Source organism: Thalassophryne amazonica, chromosome 12 (genome assembly GCF_902500255.1).
Source record: "Thalassophryne amazonica chromosome 12, fThaAma1.1, whole genome shotgun sequence".
In the NCBI taxonomy this organism is placed as follows: Eukaryota; Metazoa; Chordata; class Actinopteri; order Batrachoidiformes; family Batrachoididae; genus Thalassophryne; species Thalassophryne amazonica.
In genome coordinates, this window is record NC_047114.1 from 69009716 (window position 1) to 69037104 (window position 27389).

Below are 27389 nucleotides of genomic sequence, written 5' to 3' on the forward strand. Positions count from 1 at the left end.
ACACAAAACAGGAGCAGCCGAATGGACAACAACAACTCTATTCCCCCAATCTGTCATCCACCTATTTCCCCTTCTCTCTGTCTTTTCCCTTCTTTCTTTTGTTCTCTCCACTGAGCACTGACAATCTATTTTATTTCAGGAGCTCTGTCAACACATATAACTGTGACAACACCGACACATGTGCAGAAACTGTCAAGTAACCATTTAAATAAAATAACCACTTTTCTTGAGATAGTGAGAGAGAGAGAAAGAGCACATCGGATGTTTTCCCTGACTCTTTGAGACACCCTCGTCCTCCTTCTGTCTCTCTTCTTTCCTTCCTGCAAGGACTGTTGTCAAGCTTTTACTTCAATGCATTTCCTTTTTACTGTGACATAAATACGTAGTAACATTAATGGCAGATTGAAAGAAAGAGCAGGAAATTTTAAAGAGCTGATATGCAAGTCTGGTCGAGATGGGAAAGAGAGAGAGAGACAGACAATGTAACTCAAGAAAAATCAGACAGAGACAATGTAACTCAAGAAAAATCAGACAGACAATGTAACTCAAGAAAAATCAGACCGACAGAAATGATGTAACTCAAGAAAAATCAGACAGACAGCTATACAGAAGTGTGCTGTAAACTAGGTCATTTTGAGAAGAGCTATAAATAATGGAGACAAACTCCTTATTGTAGATGTTCAGCCCCCGCACACTTCTACACTAAACATCCCACACAAACATTATGGCACCGTTCACCTGTGACGGCATCATGCTTTAATCAGCACCAGCCTCAAGAAGCAAAATCTGCAATGCAAGCAAGAGCACTGACAGAAGTGTTGTTTCCCGTTACATGTTCTTAATATGTGCGAGGAGTAGGAACTCCGTGACAAAGTGTCTCAGCACTGACTGGTAAATAAACGCCTTCGTGGTTGATGCCGGCAGTCAATAATGAGACAAAGAATGCACTGCTTTAACTTCAGCCACTCCATTAAGCTTGTTGCATTTCTTCACTAATAAGGCAGCTCAGAGATGGAGAAAGGAGGAACAAAGGAAGACAGTATAGGAGGATATCCCTCAGTAATTAGCTCCCAGTGGGCTGCGAACAGAGTGCATCTGCTCCCAGATAGCATGGAGACAAAGCAGACAAAACCATAACCATTTAGAGATGAAAAAGAGACCAATAAAAAAGGTGTAAGAGATAGTAAGTACAAGGCCTGGGGCTCATTGGGCCAGTGTTTAGGCTGGGATAGAGCAACTTGAAGCATATGAGAGTACACAGTCCCGTCTGTATCAGATACCATTCCATTATAAGTTACTCCCCAGCCAAGGCCGGTTTCACCGACCCAATGGTCCCCCCTAAAAATCGACCTATCCTGCCTTCATTGCGCATGCCTCATTAGCCGCAGATTATCAAGTCATTTCTGCTTAAAACTGCACTCCAGTCATGATCTATCTCAGAGACAGATATCTGAAGCAATCATTTCTACATAAATTCAGCATTATTTTATTTCATTTCATAGAGGAAGCGATCAGAGCACCGCAGCTACACGAGCTGCTAGCTGGTGCGTTCACTGCACATTGGTCATTTCAAAGTGTCACCTAGTATCACCTCATTTCTGCTTAAAATGGCCTCGTTTCTGCTTAAAACTGACTTTAGATGATTTCAGAGGTTTTACCTTGTCATCTGATGGTTAATAATCACATTAATCCATTTGATCGATTTGGGTGAAGAGACTCCGTCTCAGACAAGCTTCTGAGCTCCGAAATGACGCATGCGCAATGGAGGCAGGGTGGACTAATTTTTAGGTGGGGACTGTTCGGTCTGCAACACTGCTACACATTTCCATTTTAGTGGACTTGGACGACGCAGATTACCGGCTTTGTCTCAGGACGCAGACAGGTAGCCTGAGGTAAAAACACTTGGAAGCACTTCCCCACCTATAGTTCGTAGTCTAAATCCTGTTCCACAGAGGTAATAATAATAATAATTGTCATAATAATCTCACGATAATGACCGTAGCATATGTATGCAGCAACACCCCCCTCCCCCCATCCGAACAAACACACAAGCCCCTTAAGCATATGATGTGGGGGGTTGTGTTTGTAATATATATTAAATATGTTGTGTATATAATATGCATTATTATTATTATTATTATTATTATTATTATTATTAGGCTCATGAATCAGGAATAAAAAAAAATCAAAGTTACAAACTTACAGTCACATTATCAGTGATGGTCATTTAAACTGCTGAATAATGTGAATCAGAGGAAGTGAGGGATCTGTTTTGTTTCCTTCCCATAGTTTCATGTTAACTTTATGGGCATTCGTATCTCTCTGAGTCTTATAAACCCACCATCTGCATTCTGCTTGCTTCCCTGCTTCACATTTGAGAGATGGGGCAGTTTCATACGGCCATAAAGTACACTGAGGTTATACGTCTAATTAAAAATGACTTTGAACTGTTACTGAAACAATTCTCCTTACAAACCACATTCCCGTCTCTGTGAGATGTAAAGGTCAAAGATTTGCTCCCCCGGGCTATTACAATTGTTACATCGGTCAAACTGAAGCTGTCTTTTGACTTTGAGTATCTGAGCCAGCGAAATTTAATAATAACATTATGATGATCTCAGAAAGAGTGAGTCAGAGTCACTTTAATAAATTAAAAGATTTCTCTTTGAGCGCAGTTATGCTCCGATTACAAGTCAATAAGTGGGTGGAGGTTTACTTTATATACTCGTGGTAGCACTGTGAACTGCAGGTTTGTTTATGAGCCTGTAGTTATGAATGAATATACCTGGATTATTCATAGCAGCGTGCACAAGGATCGCACACACTGCTCTGACTCTGTGCGAGTGCTCAATCATCGGATGCTGTTATGAGTTGGGCTTGGGTTTGCTCGCCGTGATGCCAAGAAATGTTTGTGTGGCTGAACGAATGCCACTAATTTTACCTTCGAGCACACCATTTACCTGGTTTATACCAAAATGTCCTCTCTCTAAATGTCCTCCCACACCGTAAAGCTGCTCCCCACTCAATAAACGGGATGTAATACAACAGGTATTGGCTTAACATTGGAGAGAAATAGTTTGACGAGCATTTAGGGAGTTCCAACTGCTGTCAGCATCATTACGGACAGGCCAATAAGAGCATCCCAAATCCCACTGTACACATTTGTGTGGGACAGAGTCTTCACAAAACTTTTTTTCATTTTTGCAATACCTTCAATCAGACAGGGATCATGAGACTAGAAGTTATATAATGAGTCAACAAGGACTATTTTCCTCTAGCTCATTGCCTGCTAAATCTATTTACACCCCCACTCAGTCTTGAAAGCAATTGTCAGCAGGTCGCACCGCATCCACCACACAATAGAACTTGCTTTGTCCCTCACAGGCAATCATCCAGCTAGACACTTTGATCCCAACATCTTGAAAGTAGCCAACTATTTGTCACAGCCAGGGGAAATGTGGGTGTGCCATTGCACTTTGATAGTTGGTTGGGTACTCAACACTAAGACACTTCTGTGGTGGCTCATGCCCACAAAAATGCACATCATGTCCTAGCTGACCTTCCTTCACTGTGCAAGTGATATGCCTCAGCTGAATCTCACTAAGCAAGCATTCATATGACACAAAGTTATTCCATCTGTACCCAAGGATTCGCCAAGGAGACCTAGCACCAAAGGTATTCATTCAGTCATCACTTTGGAGAACTGGTTGCCATCCACATCTCACAGCCATAACACAGGAAGCACCAAGTCATGACATAAGCTCTTGGACCCAGAGACATAAATGCCAATGCCATGATAAGTGAATCTTCCTACAAGTATAACACTTTCACTGCAGATAGAGTCCTGATGGCCAAGACCAGAAAGTCATTGAAACCCTGGCTCTTGGACTTCATCCAAGGCAATTTCAAAACAGATGCTCCTATTCATCATTAAGCTTGTTAAGTGCTACAATCATGGTATCCATTGATCCCACAAAGATCATAGCATCATCCATGAAGCTAAGGTCAGTAAACCTTTCCCACCAACAGAGGCGCCCACACTACTGTTGTCCACAACCCTACCCAACACCCAGTCCATGCAAGCACAGAACAGAGTAGAAACCTGAAATCACTGGGATTAAGTCAGAGACGTTACCCATATTCCGCACAGCCTATACGGGCTATACTATTGTAGCATTGCTGCATGCCACATTCAAGAATGTCAGTGGGATAATAGCCTTTCATGTACAGAGTCAGCTTTAATCCTTTACCACATATAGTGAGAGAGAAGTAGGTCATCAATCCACAGAAAACTGTTTATCCCTGATTCCAGTAAGAAGTCAGTAATTTTGTTCCTCCTTCTTATCAGAGCCTAATTCAGTGGTGAGCACCACTCTTGAATCTTGCACTGGATCATGCAGTCACAATTATATGATCTACCACCTCATCGAGAACATGTCTGCACTCTTGGCACTAGGAGTGTGCGATGTTTATCACTTACAATAATATTGCGATTGTTGTAATGGCGTGCAATCTGACGTGATCGAATATTTAAATGAATGCATGCATTGAAAGTCTACACATTCACTAACTCAAAGCAGCACACACAGCAAAAGGCGGCATCTTTATTGAACGGCCTTTGGACTGGAAATCATCAGCTGTATCTGGCAGTACTGCAGCAGAACAGAGCTTCATAGTCACATGATCTCTCACTGGCAGCATCAGTGCAACACAGGTTGGCTCTTAGCAGGACTGTCTCAGAAAACAAGCAAAAAAAGGAGACAACATGCAAGCACCTCTAACTTTGCGACCTAACTCAGAAGATTTATTTGCTAGATGTGCTTCAATCTCACTAGTGTGGAGGTGGTTTGGATTTGAAAAAGAGGGATGTTTCACAAAAGACAACAATGTGCAAATATGTCAATAACCTGTTGCTGTAAAATCAGCTTGACATTGAACTTGTTTCACCACCTGCAAACTACCCACAGCAAGGAATATAAAGAATATGAAAAGTTCAGCTGTCCAAGAAAAGGTGCCTGCACAACACACTCAGCAAACTCTATTTGAGCTAAGTAAGTACTGTATTAGCACTTCTGATTCATGTTTTGCTGTTGTTTTTACTTTAATGCTTAAGTTTTAAGGAAACAAATAAAGCCTTTTTCCTTAAACGTTGTGTCCATTAATGTCCTTTAAGCAACAATAGGGTAGTGCAGTCTCGTTTGAACCCCTGCGTGATATTGCAGTACAATAAAACACAGTGTCACTTCTAATGGAAAAATGGTGTACTGTTTTGTTTTTGGATGTAATCACCGAAGCAGTTGCAAAAAGTGCAGTTTTTTCGGTTTCAAGTGGAAAAGGGAAGACGAGGCAAATGGGAGAGGTCGTGTTGGTAAGTGTTAGTCTACACAACTAGCCAGAGTAGCTGCGGTCTCTAGCCTGCACAACCGCCTCGACATGTTTGAGCTCTGGGTCATAAACAAACCTCAACACATGTCCGCTTTCCATTGTATTGTATGGCTTTGCCTTACAATATAAAGCGCCTTGGGGCAACTGTTTGTTGTGATTTGGCGCTATATAAATAAAATTGATCTGATTCCACTGCACCGTTACTTTTTCTTTGTATTTTCACTTTGTTTGCCATGTAATTTGCCAAAAACTCAGAAAGTGCCATGTTTCTGATGGGGACATACGAGGGCTGTCCACAGATGTAGGATTATTGCATCATGTGTGTCATATTTTAATCCTTTAGCACCGACTCTCAAACGAGACGGCACTGCCCAATTAATACCTACAAATACTTAAACACATTTTTGAAGAATACCATCTAATTATCATATTCTTTTCTGTCCATATCGCACACACCCTATTTGGAACTGCTATTTTTTTCATTTAAGAAAATATTGCAATTTAGCAAAAATTGCATTGAAGCCAAAATACTGATGCATTCCACGCTTTGGACATTTTCATTCATTCTTTAATTTTTAAAGATGGGCAAAGTTAAGGAATATTGTGGTCTCGCTATGAAAACACATAAAAACTTTGGAGAAAATGTCTTGTTCTCTGATAGCTGTTGCGGTCACAAATTAGGCAATATCCTTTGAAAAGTAATTTCACTTTTTAGATCCACAACCCAAATGCTATTAATTAAGCAGAGTATTTGTTGCAATAATACATATTTTCATGACCGTAAAAAAAATTTAAAAAAAATCTGAGGATAGACACAAGAACACCATCACCATTAAAAAATAATAATAAAATTCAGTTGGATTAATCTGCTGCTTGTGGTTGCTCCAGAACACACCTCTAGTAGCCTTTTAAAAAGGGCTGAGCAATGAACTTGGTGTCAAATTAAATGTAAAACATGTACTCTGCTGCTGCATCAAGAAAGAGAAAATAAATGCTGCTGGAACACAGCAGAGCAAAGATGAAAGGGCTTGAAAAGGCTTTGTTGCAGTGGGCATTACAGGAGACAGCAAACAGAACACAACACAACACGTGCTGTAACGCAACGGCATCACACAAAGGTGGTGGAGGGACTTTGATCTTACCGAGCTGTACAGCATGCCCTCGCCGTTCATGGCAATGTAGAAGCCGCTCTTCACCCCTTGAATGGCTACTACTCTCAGTCCCACAGGAATAAGATTAAACAGTGCTGCAGAGCGCAGGGGGCGACGAGAGGGGTGAGGGTGGTGGGAGCCAGGCAGGGGAAGAAAAGGGGAGGCAGACAAAGAAGAGACAAGAGAGAGATTGGAAAAGAGCAGTGACAACAACAGACTCTATATATCACAAAGCTGTGGCTGAAATACTGCTGAAAAAGAGGATATGATGATGGTCCATCCAGTAGATCCTCTACCCATTATCGAGATCTAGTGATCCTGTTGAGGTGCAGGGGAACTGGTGGCGTTCACTCATCACATGTCTAAGAGATCACACAGAGTTTTTCACTCTCACATGACACCTACAGCCAGCCACTCTCACATTGACACCTACAGCCAGCCACTGGATTTGAAGTCTCACCCTGTTTGCTGGGAGGAGACCATCTCTTGTCAGGTCCTAGAATGTCTATACAGCTAAGTCAAACTGCCATTTGTTCTCTGGAGCTGTAGTGCACCTCATCCTCGAGGCTTTGTGAATCTGTCAGCCACAACTCCGCCATCAATTGACTAAAATTTCAATTTAATTGTATATAGCGCCAAATCACAATAAAGTTGCCTCAAGGCGCTTCACACAAGCAATGTCTAACCTTACCAACCCCCAGAGCAAGCACACAGGTGACAGTGGTACAGAAAAACTCCCTCTAGTGATATGAGGAAGAAACCTCAAGCGGACCAGACTCAGAGGGCGTGACCCACTGCTTAGGCCATTCTAACAGTTACATGGTTTTTAGAATAAATCATTTTAGATATTATTACCACTGCCACTGAAATAATTTTGATGTTACCCCCATCAAGGTGTTGTGTTTACAGTGTTGTTTGTTTGACATTTGGCGAGATTACGCAAAAACTACTAAACTGATTTTCTTGAAGCTTTGTGAAAAGGTGGGGTACAGGCCAAGGAAAAAACCACTAACCATTTGGAGCAGTTCCAATAAGGGGGCAATCCAAGATAGTTTCTTGTTTTTAACTTCTTTCATATTTTTTTCTGAATTTTCATGAATTTCTCAAGATATAATACACAAGTAGTCGGGAAAATATCTGGCCAGGTAGCGTGTAAACACCAACATTATCATTACTGATTTTTTTAATAAGGTTCTGTGCATTTATCTTGAGAAATTCATGAAAATTTAGAAAAATGTCCAAATCCTGTAATGTAAGGAAAGGTGAGGAATAAAATTATTCACTGTCCCCTTAATTTGACCTGCCCTAAATGTTAATAGGTTCTTCCGTGGCCCATAACCACCCCCAACCCCAATGACCACCACTGCCAAGTATCAAGAAAATTGGTTAACAAGTTTTTGCATAATCTTGCTAACAATTATCTCTAATAGTTACAGAGACATGTGTGCAATATTGCCTCTCAGAGTATTCACTCTCTAGTTTGTGGGTTGGTTGATTGGTTTTGTAGAAGGGTACCTAAATGTAATTAACTGGTTTTCTTAAGACATAGTGAAAGGGTTGTACCTTAGCTGGAATCTATACCACTGATTTCAGGGCGTCACAGGGACCTTTAATTGGAGTAAGCGGTTTGGAAGGTGAGTGATGTGAGTAGGAGTGAGTGATTTTCAGGGGTACATTCAGATGAACGAACAAAGCCAGGACATTTTATTTATGTGAGATTGTGCCTTGGCATAAGGACAGTACATGCTCTAGTTCACATTTGGTGTGAAATGCCTTTATGTGAAGGTGAGAACTAGATTATGACTTTCATGGGATTTGGATTTGGAGTATTTTTCATATACTGCAGGTTTTGTTGAATTGCTGGAATGATTGTACTGCAGGTGTCAAACAGGGACTATCAGATAAAGCTGGCACGGATGACAGGAGATGTGCCAACATGTGTCTGTCCTCAGGGCGGATTCAATTTCACTCAATAAATATCATTGTGGTACTTTCACCTGCCAATTGTTTAAATCTGCTCTCATGCTGCTTACTGGACCTCTATACCCTTTGAGGTCCAGTAAAAGGCAGATGATAAGTTACCTTTTTGCACTACTGGCCAATTCTCAGTTTTCTTATTTTAATGTTTTTCAATTACATTTTTTTGTCTGTTCCCTTTCTCGCTTTGCCTTTCAAGGCCTGCTGTTTCTGTTGCTTCAGTGACTGGCACTGTGTTTTTCAGTGGTGTCATCCACAGGTCTGTCATATATCTCTGAAAAACAGTTGTATTTTGGCCCAGAGCACATCCACTAGAAAAAAGTATTCCGGCTGTCACTGAGCAGTCCTCCACATCACACCTGAATAGGATCCTAAAAAAGACTGGTATAATTGCCTTCCTGAAAACCGAGAGGTACAGAGACATAAGGTATTCTGGACTTTCTGGACTTTGCTCTAATTACCATCTCCCATCACTGCATTCATTTGCTGTAAGAAGAAAAAAGAAGTTAAACAGTTGAAAGGAACTGTCATTCAGTGGACCGCTCTGAATGACAATAACTATTTTCAGAAGGTGACAGTCTCTGTATCTACAGATGCATTGACTTTGGTAGAGTACCTGGGAACTAATTGATAATCTCAATATTATCTCTATAATCTGATATTTAGGATCAGTATTAGTCCACTCTTGGCCCAATTTACTGGATTAGATTTTGAGAAACAAAATTATATAAAAAAAATCCGACATCAACAATTTATAGTCCAAAAACTGCAGTAGTGTTTTTACAACAGAACAAATAGTATCATGTATCAGCAGATACGAAGTTTCCAGTATCAATATTGCATGGACATGAAAAACTGGTATGGTGCCTATACAGGGAGTTTCAGAGCCATTTATTCTCACACATCAGACAACGAGCAGGGAAAAAAAACAAAAAAAAAACAAATGCTACAAGCATCTGCAGGGACATCTGGAAGTAACTGGCTATTAGGAAGGGAGCAGGTATTGGCTACAAGCAAATCCAGTAAGTGGGTTAACACAGTACATGTGATGGATGAATACTGGGACATTGGTAAATAAAGCCTGCAGGAAGGTTTACAAGTTTTAGAAAACGTCAACTGCAGAAGGGCACCTTCCAAAATTCATCAGATTGCAATGAGTCTGCATGATGTTACAATGTGCATATGCACACAATGTGCAACATATAATAGCATCATTAATTTGACTTTTGCACACTCATGCCTCAGTTAATGACAGTACTTGTGAATAATTTATCTGTATCACTGTTTTAATTTAATCCATAACTGAGGCATTTGAGAAACAATGGGTTATAAACTCCTGAGATTGGATGTCCTGTATAGCCAGCAATGGAGTTGTGTATGGGAAAATTATTGCTGGGAGGCCACTGATTATAGTTCATTCACTAAGTCATCAACAAGAACGTGAAGGACAATCTGGGAGGTTTCACTAATACATGAGAACAGGAAGAGATCGTAACATCAAAGTCTAATAATAATGACACATGACACTACAGATTGAAATATGAGAAATTTGGTAGAAGCTTGAAAAGATGCAATGAGACATGAGACTATAAAAATAAAAATTAAAAAGGTAGTACATGGAATATGGCATGTATCTTCAGAACAAAGTGAGAAATGAGAATATGTGGTGAAACATAATAATATTTAATGAAAAATGACCATGTGGAGAGAAATGAGAAAATACTTGTATGACATAACAATTCAGAATACACTGTAGAAAAATGAGTATTATGGCATGAAATGTGAGACAATGGCATATGAGAATATATGGGAATATAACATGAGGCTTGAAAATATGGAATACAGCATGATAATACAGAATTTAGTATGTGAATATAGAATAAAAGTGGAGAATATGGCATGAATCGAGAATATGGGATAAAGCAAGAGATTTTGAATGAATGTGCTAAAACATGGGAATGTGGAATAAAACATGAAAGAAACAATGAAAAAAAATTACAAGTTCAAATGTGACACTACAGAATATAATTTGAGTATATGAGAAAACAGAATCTGAATATATGTATATGTCTGTGTATATTGAGAATATGAAATGAATGGGGGAGGCGATGGTCTAGTGGTTAAGCATTGGGCTTGAGATCAGAGGATCCTTGGTTCAAATCCCAGCCTGACCAGAGAATCACTAAGGGCCCTTGGGCAAGGTCCTTAATCCCAGAGTTGCTCTCGATGTGTAGTGAGCGCCATGTATGGCAGCACCCTGACACTGGGGTGAATGTGAGGCATTACTGTAAAGTGCTTTGAGCATCTGATGCAGATGGAAAAGTGCTATATAAATGCAGTCCATTTAACTTTTGAAATATACACTAGAAAAACACTTAGTCTTATGACTATGATTTGTGTATTTTAATTGCATAAACAAACTAATATACGTAATATGAGGTATATCTGTTAGATAAATTGATTTGTATGAATTTGAAATAAATTGTATTCATTTATTTATTACAAAAACATAAACCTGGTTATTATGTATTGAAAACCCAGTTTTATTTGTAATATTACATAAATCTCATTCTTATCCATTTCATTTATGTCTGACTAAGAAATATGCCTCATGTTTATTATTCTATGTTAAAACTGCATTTCAAGTGTATGACAATATGCACTAAAAACATCTTAATTTATATCGTAGGCATTTTCTGTGTGGCATGAAACATGACAATATGACTTGAAGCTTGCAAATTTGGTTTGAATCTTGACAGGATAAAAAAAAAAGATATTTAAAATGACAACATAGAGATAAATACAAATACATACAGATTATAACATGAGAATACAGAATGAAAGTTGAGTCTATGACCTGAAGTTTACTTAATATGCAGGGTTGAAATACATTAATTTCTAAGGACTCACAATGATGCTGCATTAAAAACACGAATGCATGAAATGACTTGAGAATACAGAATGAGACATGCAAATATGACATATTACATTATGTGCAAAAGATTTCATGTGATGTTATTTTAAATTCTATATACTCCTCTTTGATTCATTCTTAGACTTTTATTCTGTATTCACATGCTTCATCCAATATTATCAGACTTAATTTCCTGTTCTTGGTCTGTTTCTGTATTTCCATTGTGTTCCTTTTTGGTATGCTATTCTCCTACAACTTGATGAATATTAATAGGATGAAAAATGTTACCACTGAGATTTAAAACCCTATGATTTCATTAAAACAGAACAATGTTGTTCACTTCTGTCTCCACTCCTGTCAATGGCCTCAGGAACATTGTCTAAAAAAAAAATTGCAAATGAAATTGAAGCAATGCTCGTTTGCAGGCAGCATCACAATCCTCCATTCCATCTGTTGCACTGAGCGCGTCCCTGAAAAAAAATTCCAGTTTTCCATCTTGTGCTGCTGCTGTGGATGCCGCAGGTCAGACTGTGGCATGATTCAAGGGTGGCCTTAATTTATTATTCTATTAATCCCGCCAGGAAGTCAATAGTGCAAGACTTGAATCGAAAATCTTCCTTGTCTGTTTGTGTCTGGTCGATTCATAGCACCATTTTACGTCTCATTTTCCATTTTCCTTTTACTGTGTCGCTAACATCCGCTTCGATTACTTCACATTCCTGCATCTGTACCGCGTTGCTTCTTTCTGGGTCTTCCATCAGCCTGAGCTTGAAGCATCTCATACAGAGAATTATTCATTGGATATAAACCAAGGCGGTAATATTTTTAGTTTCCTGAGACTGAATTATTCACTGCATTCCTGCCTGCCTGGGCCAGCAGAACTAGTTACGAGGATTACCTAACAGTGGGAAAACCCTCACATATGATGAAAACCTGCTCGGCCAATAGTCTCGGAGCACAATGAAAGCAACAAAGTGCACACATTAGGCAGATTTTATTCATTTGACCTTTTTCACTTGCCCATTGTCCAATTTTAATACTTGCTGTGAAGAATTGTGTCCTTATAAAGCAATAAATTAATCGGTGACAGAAATTTCCTTTCACTGCAGCACTGGCTGCAGCCTTCTTTAAGATTGGAAAAGTATTTTAGGGAAGAAAGAGCATGATTGGTTTCCTGCCTGGATCCATTCCAAACAGAGAGTGCCATCATTATCCCTTTGACAACCATTCTTCACGGACGTATATCTCTTCCTTGGACATTCACTTCCTCAGAAAATGCTCACGACGTCTCTATGGTTCAACACTGACGACTGTCTACAGACTCTACAGATTTTCATCCCGCACTGTTCCCGATAGCTTCAGGGGGTCACACAGTGGAGAGACTATTTATCCACCAGCGACCCACTACCTAAAGTCGACTGTTGGTGAATTATTGCAAAAAGGTGGCTCGGGGGGAGATCTTTGTGACAAGTATTTCATCTGGATGGGAGGTTGCAAGGTGCAGTTGTTTCAGGCACTTGCTTTGTGCAGGATGGAAACTCTTTGGTAATAATTATACAAGCTTCAGAGCAGAATCAATTGTACAATCTGGCACTTACAATCATACTGTGTACAAAAGTGGCTAGTCAAGCAAAAGCGGATATAGTGTCATTCCTGCATTTACGAATTGCGCTAGAAAATATTTTATCAATATCAATTTTCTGACTGTATAAAGATACGCTAGCATTACGAAACCATCTCAAATGCCTATATATTTTATGCAATCTATTGCATAACCACATGCAGAAAAGAGGCCATTCTGCATGGTGGAACTTGGTGATTGGGTGTTTTAGAATTGCTCCACTGCTTTAAACACACAAACTTAACAATGGGGACTTGTTTGTGCTTTCAGCAATAAGTTATATAAGAAATGATCATGCACAGAATGCATATATTGTGAACACATTACATAACCAAGTGAGTCCGTGCTTATGTATTATTCCACGATGCTCCACTCACTGTTGTCACTGTTCTCGTCCTTGCTGCCGTCAATGGTTCCATCCGGCTGCATCTGCAGGTAGAAACCCTGCTGGCTGAACAGTCGTGTCACAATGCCTTTCAGCTGCGGCTCTGAAACCCACACACGCGCACACACCAACCACCGGCCAAGCCACAGCCCCAAACCCAAGAAGAACATGTCAGAATAACATTCTTCTGAAAACCAAATTAATCCATCTGCTAACATTATATCGCTAAACACAAAAATACCTCACAAAAAAATATAATTTAAGCAGAATGAGTCAAGTGTTAATAATAAAAGACAATTTTCAAGTACATTTTTTTGCCAGTAATTTACATTTTAACCGATGTATGCATGTGTGCTGCAAAAACACTGATTCAGTTCATGAAGTGTTTGTTGTTTTCAAATGTATTTATAAAGATATTTATCCACTTAAAAATAAAAAGGCAATAATTCTTTGAATGAGTCAAAAGATGCTGAACTTGCTGTAATGAGTAATTCTATGGTACCGAAATTATAATTGGAGCAAATTTATAATGGTCAGCTCAAATATGGTTAGATTTTGCTAGCATTGTAATGACATATGGTGATTCCATGACCATGGAATTGCCCTACTAAAATGTATTTCATATTAGCTGTTCCCTGTCAATGAAGAATACAATGGGCAGTTTGTAGAGACCCATTTCTTTGGGCATTTACAGTATTATACAAAAAGGCACACAATGAATTTAAGAAAAAAATGTATGTTTATCCCCCACCACCCCCATTCAATGAATGGCCCAAGCATTCTAATTACAGTAAAAATCAAATGGGAGATTTAGCTTTCTATCTCAATAAAGAAACTAATCAATTATAAATTTGGAAGCTTCACTTTTTGAATTCAAAATGCAACACAAAGATGTTAAATGTCTCTAAAGCCTTTGTACAGTGCTGTAACCCAAAAAGTGGGTTAAAAAGCTCTTTGACTCAAGTGCTTTTTTGACAATACAGCATCAGAAGAAACTGAACCTTCTAATATTTTTATTTATTTATTTGTTGTATTATTGTATGTCATTCAAAATCAATGATGTTCATCTTTTATTTATATTATTAAGCCTTTCAAAATGACATCACACAGTAAGGCACACTGGCATGAATTCTTGATTTGGTATGATGCTCCTGTATATGAATAAGGAGTGTTTAAATCTCTGCCTGGGTGGTTGCCATCCAGAACCTAAGGTGATTCTGTGGTGTTGTGGATGTAGCAAAGCGTGGTACCAGCACATGGTCCCAGAATTGACTTGACTTGTTTAAATGAAAGTGAGCTATCCTCGGTCATTTTTGTCTTGTTCCTTGACCTAATAGAAAGTTACCCAGAGTTTGTCACTGTAATAACCTTGACCTGACCTTTAACTCTGAGTCTGTGACATCTGGTGTCTGGCCAGGGTGCCGCTGTAGTGTTCAACACTCCAGGAGAGCAAGTGGACAGACAGATTACTTCAAGACAAAGAAAACCTCTTGGCAGTAACTGAGATAAAGGTGATAAAATAATTTTTTTTTTTTCTCAATGGCAAACATACAGTGTTACTGATCTTTGTTTAGTCCAGCAGATATTGTGGCAACATTCAGACATGGTTGACCCTTTAAGACCATGAGGTTGTTTTAGTCATTTCCACCAAAAGAACCTTGGGTATCAAGGTTAAAGGCTTATTACTCAACATGTAATAAAATAATGATTTTCTGTGGCAGAAAACCTGTTAAAATCTCAGGAAAATCAGTTGGCAACAAGTTCAAAACTATGTTTGAAAAATTACAATAAAAACGCAAGTTATAACTTTGCAAGAGGGTTATTTCAAGAACCCAACAAGCTGGTCCCTTGGAATAACATTTTTGATGTCACTATTTAAGCTTGAATGATAATTGCTGAGCAAACTGGAAGAAAATAAAAACATGTGGCATGCCCATTTTGTGCCAAAACAAATGTTTACATGCACAAGTGCAAATTAACACCATTATTTGCACATTGCAACAAAGTTCTTTGTCTTCATCTTTGCTTCCACTTCTACACAGATGTTTGTCCCTCAAACAGACCTGTCCTTGTATGCATATTTTAGATGTGGGAAACTGTGCCTGTTGCCATGGCAAAACAAAATCCAACTGGAACCCTGGCCCTTCAATCTGATAGTTTATTACTAAAGGACAGTGAAGGACTTTAAAATGTAAAGCCCTCCAAGAAGTGCCATCTTCAAGACTGGAGGAAACTATATTTTAAGTTGCTAAAAGAAACGGGCCACTCAGATTTGAAGGGTTTAAAACACTTTAATTTTCCAAAGCCTAGGAATACCAAACCCTGTTAAATGTAATGAGTGACCTGAATAGCCAAATCATCATTGAGTCCAACCTCTCCAGGTCTGTTAATACTACAACTCTTAATTTTAAAAAGCTATAATTTTTTTATCTCATCAAATTACAGTGGCCATATAATGAGGAAAAACTGTTTCGAGTATGGTTAATTTTGATGCATTGGATCAAAAGATAAATCAAATTTGCTTTGCTTTTATAATATGTGATATGTAGATTTGTCTGCCACCTGTCGAACACTACCACCTGCTGGACAGGTCTGAGCTTGCTCAAAGGAATAATCTCATACAATATATCAGTCTGCCACTTGCAGGACTTCTCCGGACTTACTGCAGGAAATAATCTGATCATCATAAGCATGATGGGAATATGTAAAGAGTAGGTATGGTTGAAGTCATGTGTACCTTGAAATATGGTTTTCTTAGTGCATTTCCTTTCCAAAACCCAAATATGGAGGCCACTGTGGCCACCGATGTTTGTTGCCCATGCTTTTGTTATTTTTGCAGAAGAAAATTCTTGATGCCATTCCTTTTCATTTTAAGTCCATGAAAAAAGAACGAATGAGAGCTCAAATGTCCACCAAGATCATGAAAAAAGTTAGAGTCCTTGCAGGCTGTTGCAGCTCAATCTGTTTCCAAAATATTTCAATTTGCTGTCAGTAATGAAGTCACTTGTGTTTTTCCCAGTTCTTTAGCATCCACAGTAATAATTAGCAGTGTACAAGCACTAGTGTGTGCAGCAGTGATCTTAAAGGGTTCATTTCATATATTTTCACCAAGTTTCTCAAACTCAGATGCTACATTTGCACAAAACGTTTCTAAAAAGAAAGCGCTGAAAAAGTGACCTGTTATTGTGCCTGTTGCTTTAAATGCAAAGGGACTGTACTATGCCATGCCCCTTTTGCCTTTCGCAAGGAGGCTTCCCAATACCTCGGAATTAAAGGCTGTGTGGGCGTATCACAGAGCGCGCTGACATTTCACAGATCACGCACGAGTCCATATATGGACTTCTGCAACATATGTCACAAAAGTCTAAAACAAATTATTTCAGTCCTGAATCTTGCTTATAGCCGAGCAGGTGTAGAACCATGGGACTTTGGAGATGGTTGACTTGAAATCCCTACCATAGCCATCTGTAAGAGGTAGATAAAAACCAACTCTGTAAACAGCTGACCCCCTTTAATTAGGAAGTTTGAGTGTTTGGAATCTTTTAATGATCCCAAAAATCTCATACTGGCAATCAGTCTCCAACTCACCTACCTATGGTGTGGACCATCAGTTTCTGGAACGGGCCATCCATCATCCATTACTGCGCATGTGTGCATGTATGTGTGTGTACAGTGGGGTAAAAAAAAGTATTTAGTCAGTCCCTGATTGTGCAAGTTCCCCTACTTAGAAAGATGAGAGTGGTCTGTATTTTTTTTTAATCCTAAAATGTGATTTCCTGGATTTTTTTTTTTCCCCTCATTTTGTCTCTCATAGTTGAAGTGTGCCTACAGACCTCTCTCATCTTTCTAAGTAGGAGAACTTGCACAATCAGGGACTGACTAAATACTTTTTTTTACCCCACTGTATGTGTGTGAAAGCACACAGGATGACTGTCATAATTCCATAAATTCAGGTCTTCATAAACTGCTAAAGGCTTATTATTTGCAGTGTGCATGTGCACCTGGCATGTATTAAGACACCTGCAGAAACACACACACATACGGCACAACAACAGATTTACAGCCTGTGTTTGCACATGACACATGCCTGTCAGTGGCAGCAAACAGAACATGATCTCGTCTGTGTGCAGCATGACGGCTGGACGAGCCGTGAGAACATCAGCATACGTACGGTATATACTTCAATACAGAACAAAAAACACTGAGGTACACTGACAGATGATGTCATGACCATGGAGGGGGAGACACACCAAGTGGAATCTCAGTTACATTTACACAAGAGTACTCAACACATGACATAGGTGCGAGAACTGAGACTGACTAAACATGAAGAGAGCCAAAAACATAGAGGAAGAAAGAGGGGGGGAACTGTTTAAACTTTAAACAAAGCCAAACAGAAAGATGAACGGAAAAAATAATAAACCAATCAATCAACAAAGGCTTCGGCCATCAGACAGATGCTGAAGGCCAGAGTCCCTCCTGTCCTCCCCCTCCCCCCTCCCTCCATCCCTGGCCGAGTGGGGTTCGACATGGGCTCGAGATGGGGTGAAGACGAGAAGAAACACAGCACACACGGATGGAGGCTGAGCTACTGACCTAGCCTGCAGCCCTTATGGGACACCTGTGGAGGTTTGGAGGGTGCATCTTACGAAGGGGTTGAGGATAGAAGGAAAACAAGAAGCTTTTAACTGGCAGAATTCATATTTCACCTGTTTATATGCAATATATGGTAAGGCAACAGTGAAATGTATAAGAAGGAACATATAGCATTAGCGTGTTGGCCGTTCTATCCGATAGTCTGCAGTACTGTGCAAAAGTCTTAGGCACCCAACAGTACTTCTCTGGAATTGGAGCTTTTTGGCATGGTTCAGGGGAAGTGATAGCCTTCATAAATTTGTCAGTAAATGAGCAAACGTGTAATTTCCAAATGCTGATTTTTAATAAGAATTTTATATATATGTAATTTTTAACTGCTGCATCACCAGTTATACAGCTTCATGATGGCCTGTCACAGAGAATGATATTATTCAAAAGAAGATATGAAATCTCAGCTACAATTTTCCAGAAGGCACATGGGAGATGAAAGCCTTGACTTGATCTGTTCTGTAGTATGAAAATCCTGTTTGCTGCACTGCAACACAAAGTCATGAGTGGCGTCTTGGTGGCTTCCCTCACTAGTCTCCTCGCAGAGTTGCTCAGTTTTTAGGAACTGCCTCCTCTATACAGATTTGCTATACACGACCATACTGAGTGTATTTCTTAAAGATTGATGTACACGAAGCCCAAGACATATTCAGTGACTTGGAAATGTTCATGAATCTATTATTTTGACTTTATCAATTTTATTTTATTTCTGTCATGTTGTAGAGGCAACTTTCCACAGTGAGTTTAAAGGACATTATTTTAGAAATTTTAATATTAAGAACCCTGAATTGTTATATATTATATATATATATATATATATATATATATATATATATATATTTATTTATTTATTTATTTATTTATTTTTTTTTTAGAAACTTCAAACCAACAGCTCAAGGTTTACATACTTTTGAGCACACACACACACACACACACACACACACACACACACACACACACACACACACACACACACACACACACACACACACACACACACACACACCACACACACACACACACAGTGCATCCCCAAAGTATTCACAGTTGTTCCAAATTTTGTTATGTTACAGCCTTTTTCCAAAATGGATGAAATTCATTTTTTTGTTCTCAAAATTCTACACATAATGAAGATGTAAAAAACATTTTTGGAGATTTTTGCAAATTTATTAAAAATAAAACAAACAAAGAACTAAGAAATCACATGTACATACAGTTGTGCTCAAAAGTTTACATACCCTGGCAGAATTTTTGTTTGTTTGGGGTTTTTTGGCTATTTTTCAGAAAATATGAATGAAAACACAAATACATTTTTCACTCATGGTGAGTAGTTGGGTAAAGCCATTTATTGTCAAACAACTGTGTTTCCTCTTTTTAAATCAGAATGGCAACAGAAACTACCCAAATAACCCTGATCAAAAGTTTACACAGGCCTGTTCTTAATATTGTGTGTTGCACCCTTTAACATCACTGACAGCTCTGAGTCTTTTGCAGTAGTTGTGGACAAGGCTCTCTGATGGTAAAACTGCCCCTGAATATATCTTGGACAAAGAATGAAATCGTTGGTGTGAATGCCAGGTATCATGTTGGGCAGAAACCAGGCACCATCCCTACAGTGAAGCATGGTGGTAGCAGCATCATGCTCTGGGGATGTTTTTCAGTGGCAGGAACTGAGAAACTACTCAGGATTGAGGGAAAGATGAATGCAGCAACGTACAGAGTCATCCTGGATGAAAACCTGCTCCAGAGCGCTCTTGACCTCAGACTGATGCTATGATTCATCTTTCAGCAGGACAATGACTCTAAGCACACAGCCAAGATATCAAAGGAGTGGCTTCAGGACAACTCTGTGAATGTCCTTGAGTGGTCCAGTCAGAGCCCAGACCTGAATTTGACTGAACATCTCTGGAGAGATCTGAAAATGGTTGTGCACTGACACTCCCCATCCAACCTGATGGAGCTTGAGAGGTGCTATAAAGAGGAATGGGCAAAACTGCCCAAAGATAGGTACATCAACAAAGTACTGAACAAAAGGTGTGAATACTTATGTACATGAGATTTCATAGTTTTTTTTTATTTCTACCTGTTGTCCATTTGGCTGTTCCCGTTTTTTTTTTTTTTGCGGGGGGGGGGATACAGCCATATCCGCAATGGTACTTGGCAGAAATTTTATGCTGGATGCCCTTCCTGGCGCAACTCCAGATTTACATGGAGAAACACACACAGCCACTGGTGCGCCAAAGAGATCTCCCATCCAAGTACTAACCAGATCCTGCACTGTTTAGCTTCTGAGATCTGACAGGATCAGGCTTACACAGATTAGACTGGGTGCAATTTTTTATTTTTAGTAAATTTGCAAAAATAAATAAAAGTTTTCATGTTGTCATTGTTGTGTGGGCCGCTGAAGAGGAGGTACTGCTGGCCCACCACCACCAGAGGGCGCCCTGCCTGGAGTGCGGGCTCCAGGCACCAGAGGGCGCTGCCACCTTATGGGAGCAGCCTGGGTGACAGCTGTCACCATCACTGGACACAGCTGTTCCACTCAGCACGGAGGTATATCAGTAGGACGGCGTCTCCACCTCAGTGCCGAGATATCGCCTTAAGATAAAGGTAACATTCTCTGCTGTACTTCGTACATTATTATATTGTCTTTCTTGTTGAGCATTGCAGGACAGCTGTTTACAAGAAGCCGTAGCTTCAGATAAGTACTCACCTTCCTGCAGCATTGTGACGTGAGGTGGAGGCGACTTCTCCCCTCCTCTGCGTTACTGGGTGCAGCCGCACCCACACCTGTGTGTCTACTGTTTTCTTGCCAGCAGTACCGGATCCGACGAGCGGAGGCAGTGGCCACCTGGGAATTCGGGACTTGGCGGTTCCAGTACTTCCAGGGTTCGGTGGCAGAGGAAACCCGGGTGGTTCCGGTTCGACTTGGACGGACGTCTCCTACCTTCGAGCCTGCCCACACGACACCAGTGGAATTCGGCTTACCCCCACATTGTCAATTGTTGTATTAGTTGTGCACGTTTCACAACAGTAAAACCTTGTTAGTCACCTTCTCCATTGTCCGTTCATTTGCGCCCCCTGTTGTGGGTCCGTGTTCCTACACTTTCACAACAGGATATCTCGGCCAGCGTCATGGATCCCGAGGGGCGTCAACCGGCTGTTGAACGGCCAATGGAAGAACAGGGCGCGTCGGCGTCTTCGGGAGGGGTAATCGGTGAGTTGCAGCGGATCCTCACCGCTTTCACCACTCGGATCGATTTAATGACCGAGCAGCACGTTCTCCTAAACCGCAGGGTGGAGGCTCTCGTCGCACAAGTGGAAGTGCGCCCTCCGGGCGCCGCTGCGGCTCTCCCTCCCGAGGACCCTGCGCGTGATAGTGACGTCCCACTGGTCGTTCAACGGTCCCTTCCTCCGTCCCCAGAAGCTTACATAAGCCCTCCAGAACCGTACGGAGGCTGTGTGGAGACGTGCGCGGATTTTCTGATGCAGTGTTCGCTCGTCTTCGCACAGCGTCCCGTGATGTACGCGACTGATGCTAGCAAAGTAGCTTATGTGATAAACCTGCTTCGCGGGGAGGCACGCGCTTGGGCTACAGCGCTCTGGGAGCAGAACTCACGGCTCCTTCATACGTACGATGGGTTTGTGCGGGAGCTCAGAACAGTGTTCGACCACCCCAATAGAGGAGAGACCGCTTCAACCGCGCTACTGTCAATGAGACGGGCGTCGGAGCGCAGCTGCCTATGCAGTCGCCTTCCGCATCGCGGCGGCGAGATCCGGCTGGAATAGCACTGCCCTCCGTGCCGCCTTTGTAAACGGACTGTCACTGGTCCTAAAAGAGCATCTGGTGGCGAAGGACGAACCGCGGGACTTAGATGGGCTCATCGATCTGGTCATACGACTCGACAACCGGTTAGAAGAACGCCGTCGGGAACGAGGCGAAGGGCGTGGCCAGGCACGCGTCGTCCCTCTCCCTTCCGGTTCCGACCGAGCTCCGCCCTCCCCACGCTCCTCTGTTCCTGCGCTCCATGCGCCTACGGCTCCCCCTGCTGACGAAGCTATGGACACGAGCAGGGCAACATTTAGGGCACCTGGAGCACAAAGGAGGCGGGCCTATGGAGCTTGTTTCGTTTGTGGCTCGAGTGAGCATCTTGCAAACGACTGCCCCGAGCGGTTAAACTACCAACGCCCGCCCCTAGAGACTGGGCCAGGGGTGGGCCAAAACATTCACGTGGGACACACCCACATTGCCACACGACTCCCAGTCACAATCCTGTATGAGGATTCAACCCTGAAGGCCCCAGCACTGGTGGACACGGGCTCTGAAGCGAATCTGCTAGACAGCAGATGGGCCAGGGAGATAGGGCTCCCTCTGGTGGCTCTTACCTCGCCTGTACAGGTTCGGGCACTAGATGGCTCCCTACTCCCACCGATCACACATAAGACACCTCCAGTAACTCTGATGGTGTCAGGTAACCACCGGGAGGTGATCGAGTTCTTTGTGACTCAGGCCACCTCCCGTGTGGTTCTGGGTTTTCCCTGGATGCTAAAGCACAATCCCCGGATCGATTGGCCGTCCGGGGTAGTGGTACAGTGGAGCGAGACCTGCCATCGGGAGTGTCTAGGTTCCTCGGTTCCTCCCGGCTCCCACGCTAAGGAGGAGGTCCGAGTCCCGCCCAATCTGAAGGCGGTGCCGGCGGAGTACCATGACCTCGCTGACGTGTTCAGCAAGGATCTGGCTCTCACGCTTCCTCCCCACCGCCCGTATGATTGTGCCATTGATTTGGTTCCAGGCAGTGAGTTCCCGTCCAGTAGGCTGTACAACCTCTCACGGCCGGAACGCGAATCAATGGAGACCTACATCCGGGACTCATTAGCTGCCGGGTTGATCCGGAATTCCACCTCTCCGATGGGTGCGGGTTTCTTTTTTGTGGGTAAAAAAGATGGCGGGCTTCGTCCATGCATTGATTACAGGGGGTTGAACGAAATCACGGTTCGCAACCGATACCCGTTGCCCTTGTTGGATTCAGTGTTCACCCCCTTGCATGGAGCCAAAATCTTCACCAAGCTTGATCTTAGGAATGCGTATCATTTGGTTCGGATCCGGAAGGGAGACGAATGGAAGACGGCATTTAACACCCCGTTAGGTCATTTCGAGTACCTGGTCATGCCGTTCGGTCTCACTAATGCTCCCGCGACTTTCCAAGCATTGGTAAACGATGTCTTGCGGGACTTCCTGCACCGGTTCGTCTTCGTGTATCTAGACGATATACTCATCTTTTCCCCGGATCCTGAGACTCATGTCCGGCATGTCCGTCAGGTCCTACAGCGGTTGTTGGAGAACCGCCTGTTTGTGAAGGGCGAGAAGTGTGAGTTCCACCGCACTTCTTTGTCCTTCTTGGGGTTTATCATCTCCTCTAACTCCGTCGCCCCTGATCCGGCCAAGGTTGCGGCGGTGAGAGATTGGCCCCAACCCACAAGCCGTAGGAAGCTGCAACAGTTCCTCGGCTTTGCTAATTCTACAGGAGGTCATTAAGGGCTACAGTCAGGTAGTTAGCCCCCTGACAGCCCTGACCTCACCAAAAATCCCCTTCACCTGGTCGGATCGGTGCGAAGCCGCGTTCAAGGAGTTGAAACGGCGCTTTTCGTCTGCACCAGTTCTGGTGCAGCCCGATCCTAGCCGCCAGTTAGTGGTTGAAGTGGATGCCTCGGACTCAGGGATAGGAGCGGTGCTCTCCCAGAGCGGGAAGGACCGATAAGGTCCTTCACCCGTGTGCCTATTTTTCCCGCAGGTTGACCCCCGCTGAACGGAACTATGACGTCGGCAATCGGGAACTCCTTGCGGTGAAAGAGGCCCTCGAAGAGTGGAGACATCTGTTGGAGGGAACAGCCGTGCCATTCACGGTTTTCACTGACCATCGGAACCTGGAGTACATCAGGACCGCCAAGCGGCTGAACCCCAGGCAAGCCCGCTGGTCACTGTTCTTTGGCCGTTTTGACTTCCGGATTACCTACCGTCCCGGGACCAAGAATCAAAGATCGGATGCATTGTCCCGGGTACACGAAGACGAAGTCAAAACGGAACCGTCGGATCCCCCGGATCCCATCATCCCGGAGTCCGCTATCGTGGCCGCCCTCACCTGGGACGTTGGAGAAGACCGTCCGGGAGGCCCTGACCCGTGACCCGGACCCCGGAACCGGACCAAAGAACAGACTCTACGTCCCACCGGAAGCCAGAGCTGCAGTACTGGACTTCTGTCACGGTTCTAAGCTCTCCTGTCACCCTGGGGTGCAAAGGACCGTGGCAGTCGTCCGGCAGCGCTTCTGGTGGGCGTCCTTGGAGGCCGATGTCCGGGACTACGTCCAGGCCTGTACCACCTGCGCCAGGGGCAAGGCCAACCACCAAAAGACCTCAGGGTTGCTACAGCCGCTGCCCGTCCCACATCGCCCCTGGTCCCACATCGGCCTGGACTTTGTCACGGGCCTCCCCCCCGTCCCAGGGAAACACCGTCGTCTTCACGGTAGTGGACCGTTTCTCCAAGGCGGCTCACTTCGTGGCCCTCCCGAAGCTACCAACGGCCCAGGAGACTGCGGACCTCTTGGTCCACCACGTCGTCCGTCTGCATGGGATACCATCAGACATCGTCTCCGATCGCGGTCCCCAGTTCACCTCGCACGTCTGGAGGAGCTTCTGCCGGGAACTGGGGGCCACGGTCAGCCTCTCGTCCGGGTACCCACCCCCAGACCAACGGGCAGGCAGAGCGGGCCAATCAGGAACTGGAGCAGACACTACGCTGTGTGACAGCCGCGCACCCGACGGCCTGGAGTACCCACCTGGCCTGGATCGAGTACGCCCACAACAGTCAAGTGTCGTCAGCCACCGGCCCTCTCCCCTTTTGAGGTGTGCTTGGGGTATCAGCCCCCCTGTTTCCGGTGGTTGAGGGAGAGGTCGGTGTGCCCTCGGTCCAGGCCCACCTACGGAAGTGCCGTCGGGTGTGGCGTGCCGCCCCGCTCTGCTTTATTGAAGGCCCGGACGAGGGCGAAGAAACATGCAGACCGGCGGCGGGCCCCGGCCCCCAAGTATCGTCCTGGGCAGGAGGTATGGTTGTCCACCAAGGACATTCCTCTGCAGGTGGACTCCCCAAAACTCCAGGAACGATACATCGGACCTTTCAAAATCCTCAAAGTCATCAACCCCGCCGCAGTGAGGCTCCAGCTTCCGGCCTCGCTGCGGATCCATCCAGTATTTCATGTTTCCCGGATAAACCCCATCACACCTCACCCCTCTGCACCCCGGGTCCGGCACCACCTCCTGCCCGGATCATCGACGGGGAACCGGCTTGGACTGTGCGCCGGCTCCTCGACGTCCGTCGGATGGGCCGGGGTTTTCAGTACCTGGTGGACTGGGAGGGGTACGGTCCCGAGGAGCGCTCCTGGGTGAAGAAGGGCTTCATCCTGGACCCGGCCCTCCTGGCCGACTTCTATCGTCGCCATCCGGACAAGCCCGGTCGTGCGCCAGGAGGCGCCCGTTGAGGGGGGGGTCCTGTTGTGTGGGCCGCTGAAGAGGAGGTACTGCTGGCCCACCACCACCAGAGGGCGCCCTGCCTGGAGTGCGGGCTCCAGGCACCAGAGGGCGCTGCCACCTTATGGGAGCAGCCTGGGTGACAGCTGTCACCCATCACTGGACACAGCTGTTCCACTCAGCACGGAGGTATATCAGTAGGACGGCGTCTCCACCTCCGTGCCGAGATATCGCCTTAAGATAAAGGTAACATTCTCTGCTGTACTTCGTACATTATTATATTGTCTTCTTGTTGAGCATTGCAGGACAGCTGTTTACAAGAAGCCGTAGCTTCAGATAAGTACTCACCTTCCTGCAGCATTGTGACGTGAGGTGGAGGCGACTTCTCCCCCTCCACTGTGTTACTGGGTGCAGCCGCACCCACACCTGTGTGTCTACTGTTTTCTTGCCAGCAGTACCGGATCCGACGAGCGGAGGCAGTGGCCACCTGGGAATTCGGGACTTGGCGGTTCCAGTACTTCCAGGGTCGGTGGCAGAGGAAACCCGGGTGGTTCCGGTTCGACTTGGACGGACGTCTCCTACCTTCGAGCCTGCCCACACGACACCAGTGGAATTCGGCTTACCCCCACATTGTCAATTGTTGTATTAGTTGTGCACGTTTCACAACAGTAAAACCTTGTTAGTCACCTTCTCCATTGTCCGTTCATTTGCGCCCCCTGTTGTGGGTCCGTGTTCCTACACTTTCACAACAGTCATTACGGGGTTCTGTCAGTAGAATTTTTAGAAAAAAAAATGTACTCCATTTTGGAATAAGGCTGTAACATAAGAAAAAGTGGAAAAAGTGGAGCAAAGTGAATACTGTCCGGATGTACTGTATGTGTTTTTATATATATATATATATATATATATATATATATATATATATAAGCTGTTATGATTAATCAATAAATCGGTTGTTAATCGACTATTAAATTAATCAGTGACTATTTTGATAATCAGCTATCTTTCTGAGTAATTTTTTTTAACATATCCAAATTATCTGATTTCTGCTTCTTAAATTTGACTATTTTCTCATTAACTTAATATCTTTTGGACTGCGAACAACATTAAAGACATCATGGGCTCTGCAAACATTGATCAACACTTTTAGACATTTTATGGACTTAACTAATGAATTAATAAAGAAAATAAGAAATTATGAAAAGAATTGGCAGTTGCATTCCTCATATGAAGACTTAATACTTTCATAAATTTGATTTTTTTTTTTCATATTTGCAGTATATTTGTGACTTTGTTTAATTATTCCTATTATTTTTTCTTTGTGCCATTTAAAATTAAAAAGTTGTCTATGTGTGATTCTGACGTTGTATCTATTCAACATGTTTTTGCATCTTCTTTTTTTCTTCTTATTTAATAGCTCATATATCCTCCCTAGAACAGTTTGTCTGTCTGAGCTGCGATCCAAGTGTCGCTTCTTCTTTTTTCTGTCTGTCCGTCTGTCTGCGCGTCTCCTCCCTTAAACTGATGTCACCGTGTCTGTCGCGTCGCCCCCTCCGTCTGTCTGCCAGCGGACCTGTCTGGCTGCTGTTCCTCGCATAATTGGGGGGTGACTTATAGACCGGATGGTAAAACGCACGGCGGGATGCAGCACGCGCGCAGCCTGTCAGTCAGAGAAAAGCTCTTCATTCCGCCGCTGCAGCATAAAACCATTAAAACGTTTAATCTGGAAAAAAAAAAGAGCCTCGTGGTGCACTGCAGAGCAACTAATCTCTCCTCTGTGCACCAATCTA

At 43.3% G+C, this 27389-nt stretch overlaps 1 protein-coding gene across 1 annotated transcript in view; it reads right to left on the reverse strand.

The window, feature by feature from the left end:
* LOC117522314 (fibroblast growth factor 12-like) overlaps nt 1–27389 on the reverse strand; it is a 57043-nt gene that overhangs the window by 28902 nt on the left and 752 nt on the right. Inside the window, 3 exon segments of the mRNA XM_034183710.1 lie at nt 6528–6631; nt 13426–13536; nt 18030–18077. Of these exon segments, the coding sequence (XP_034039601.1) occupies nt 6528–6631; nt 13426–13536; nt 18030–18077 (263 nt within the window).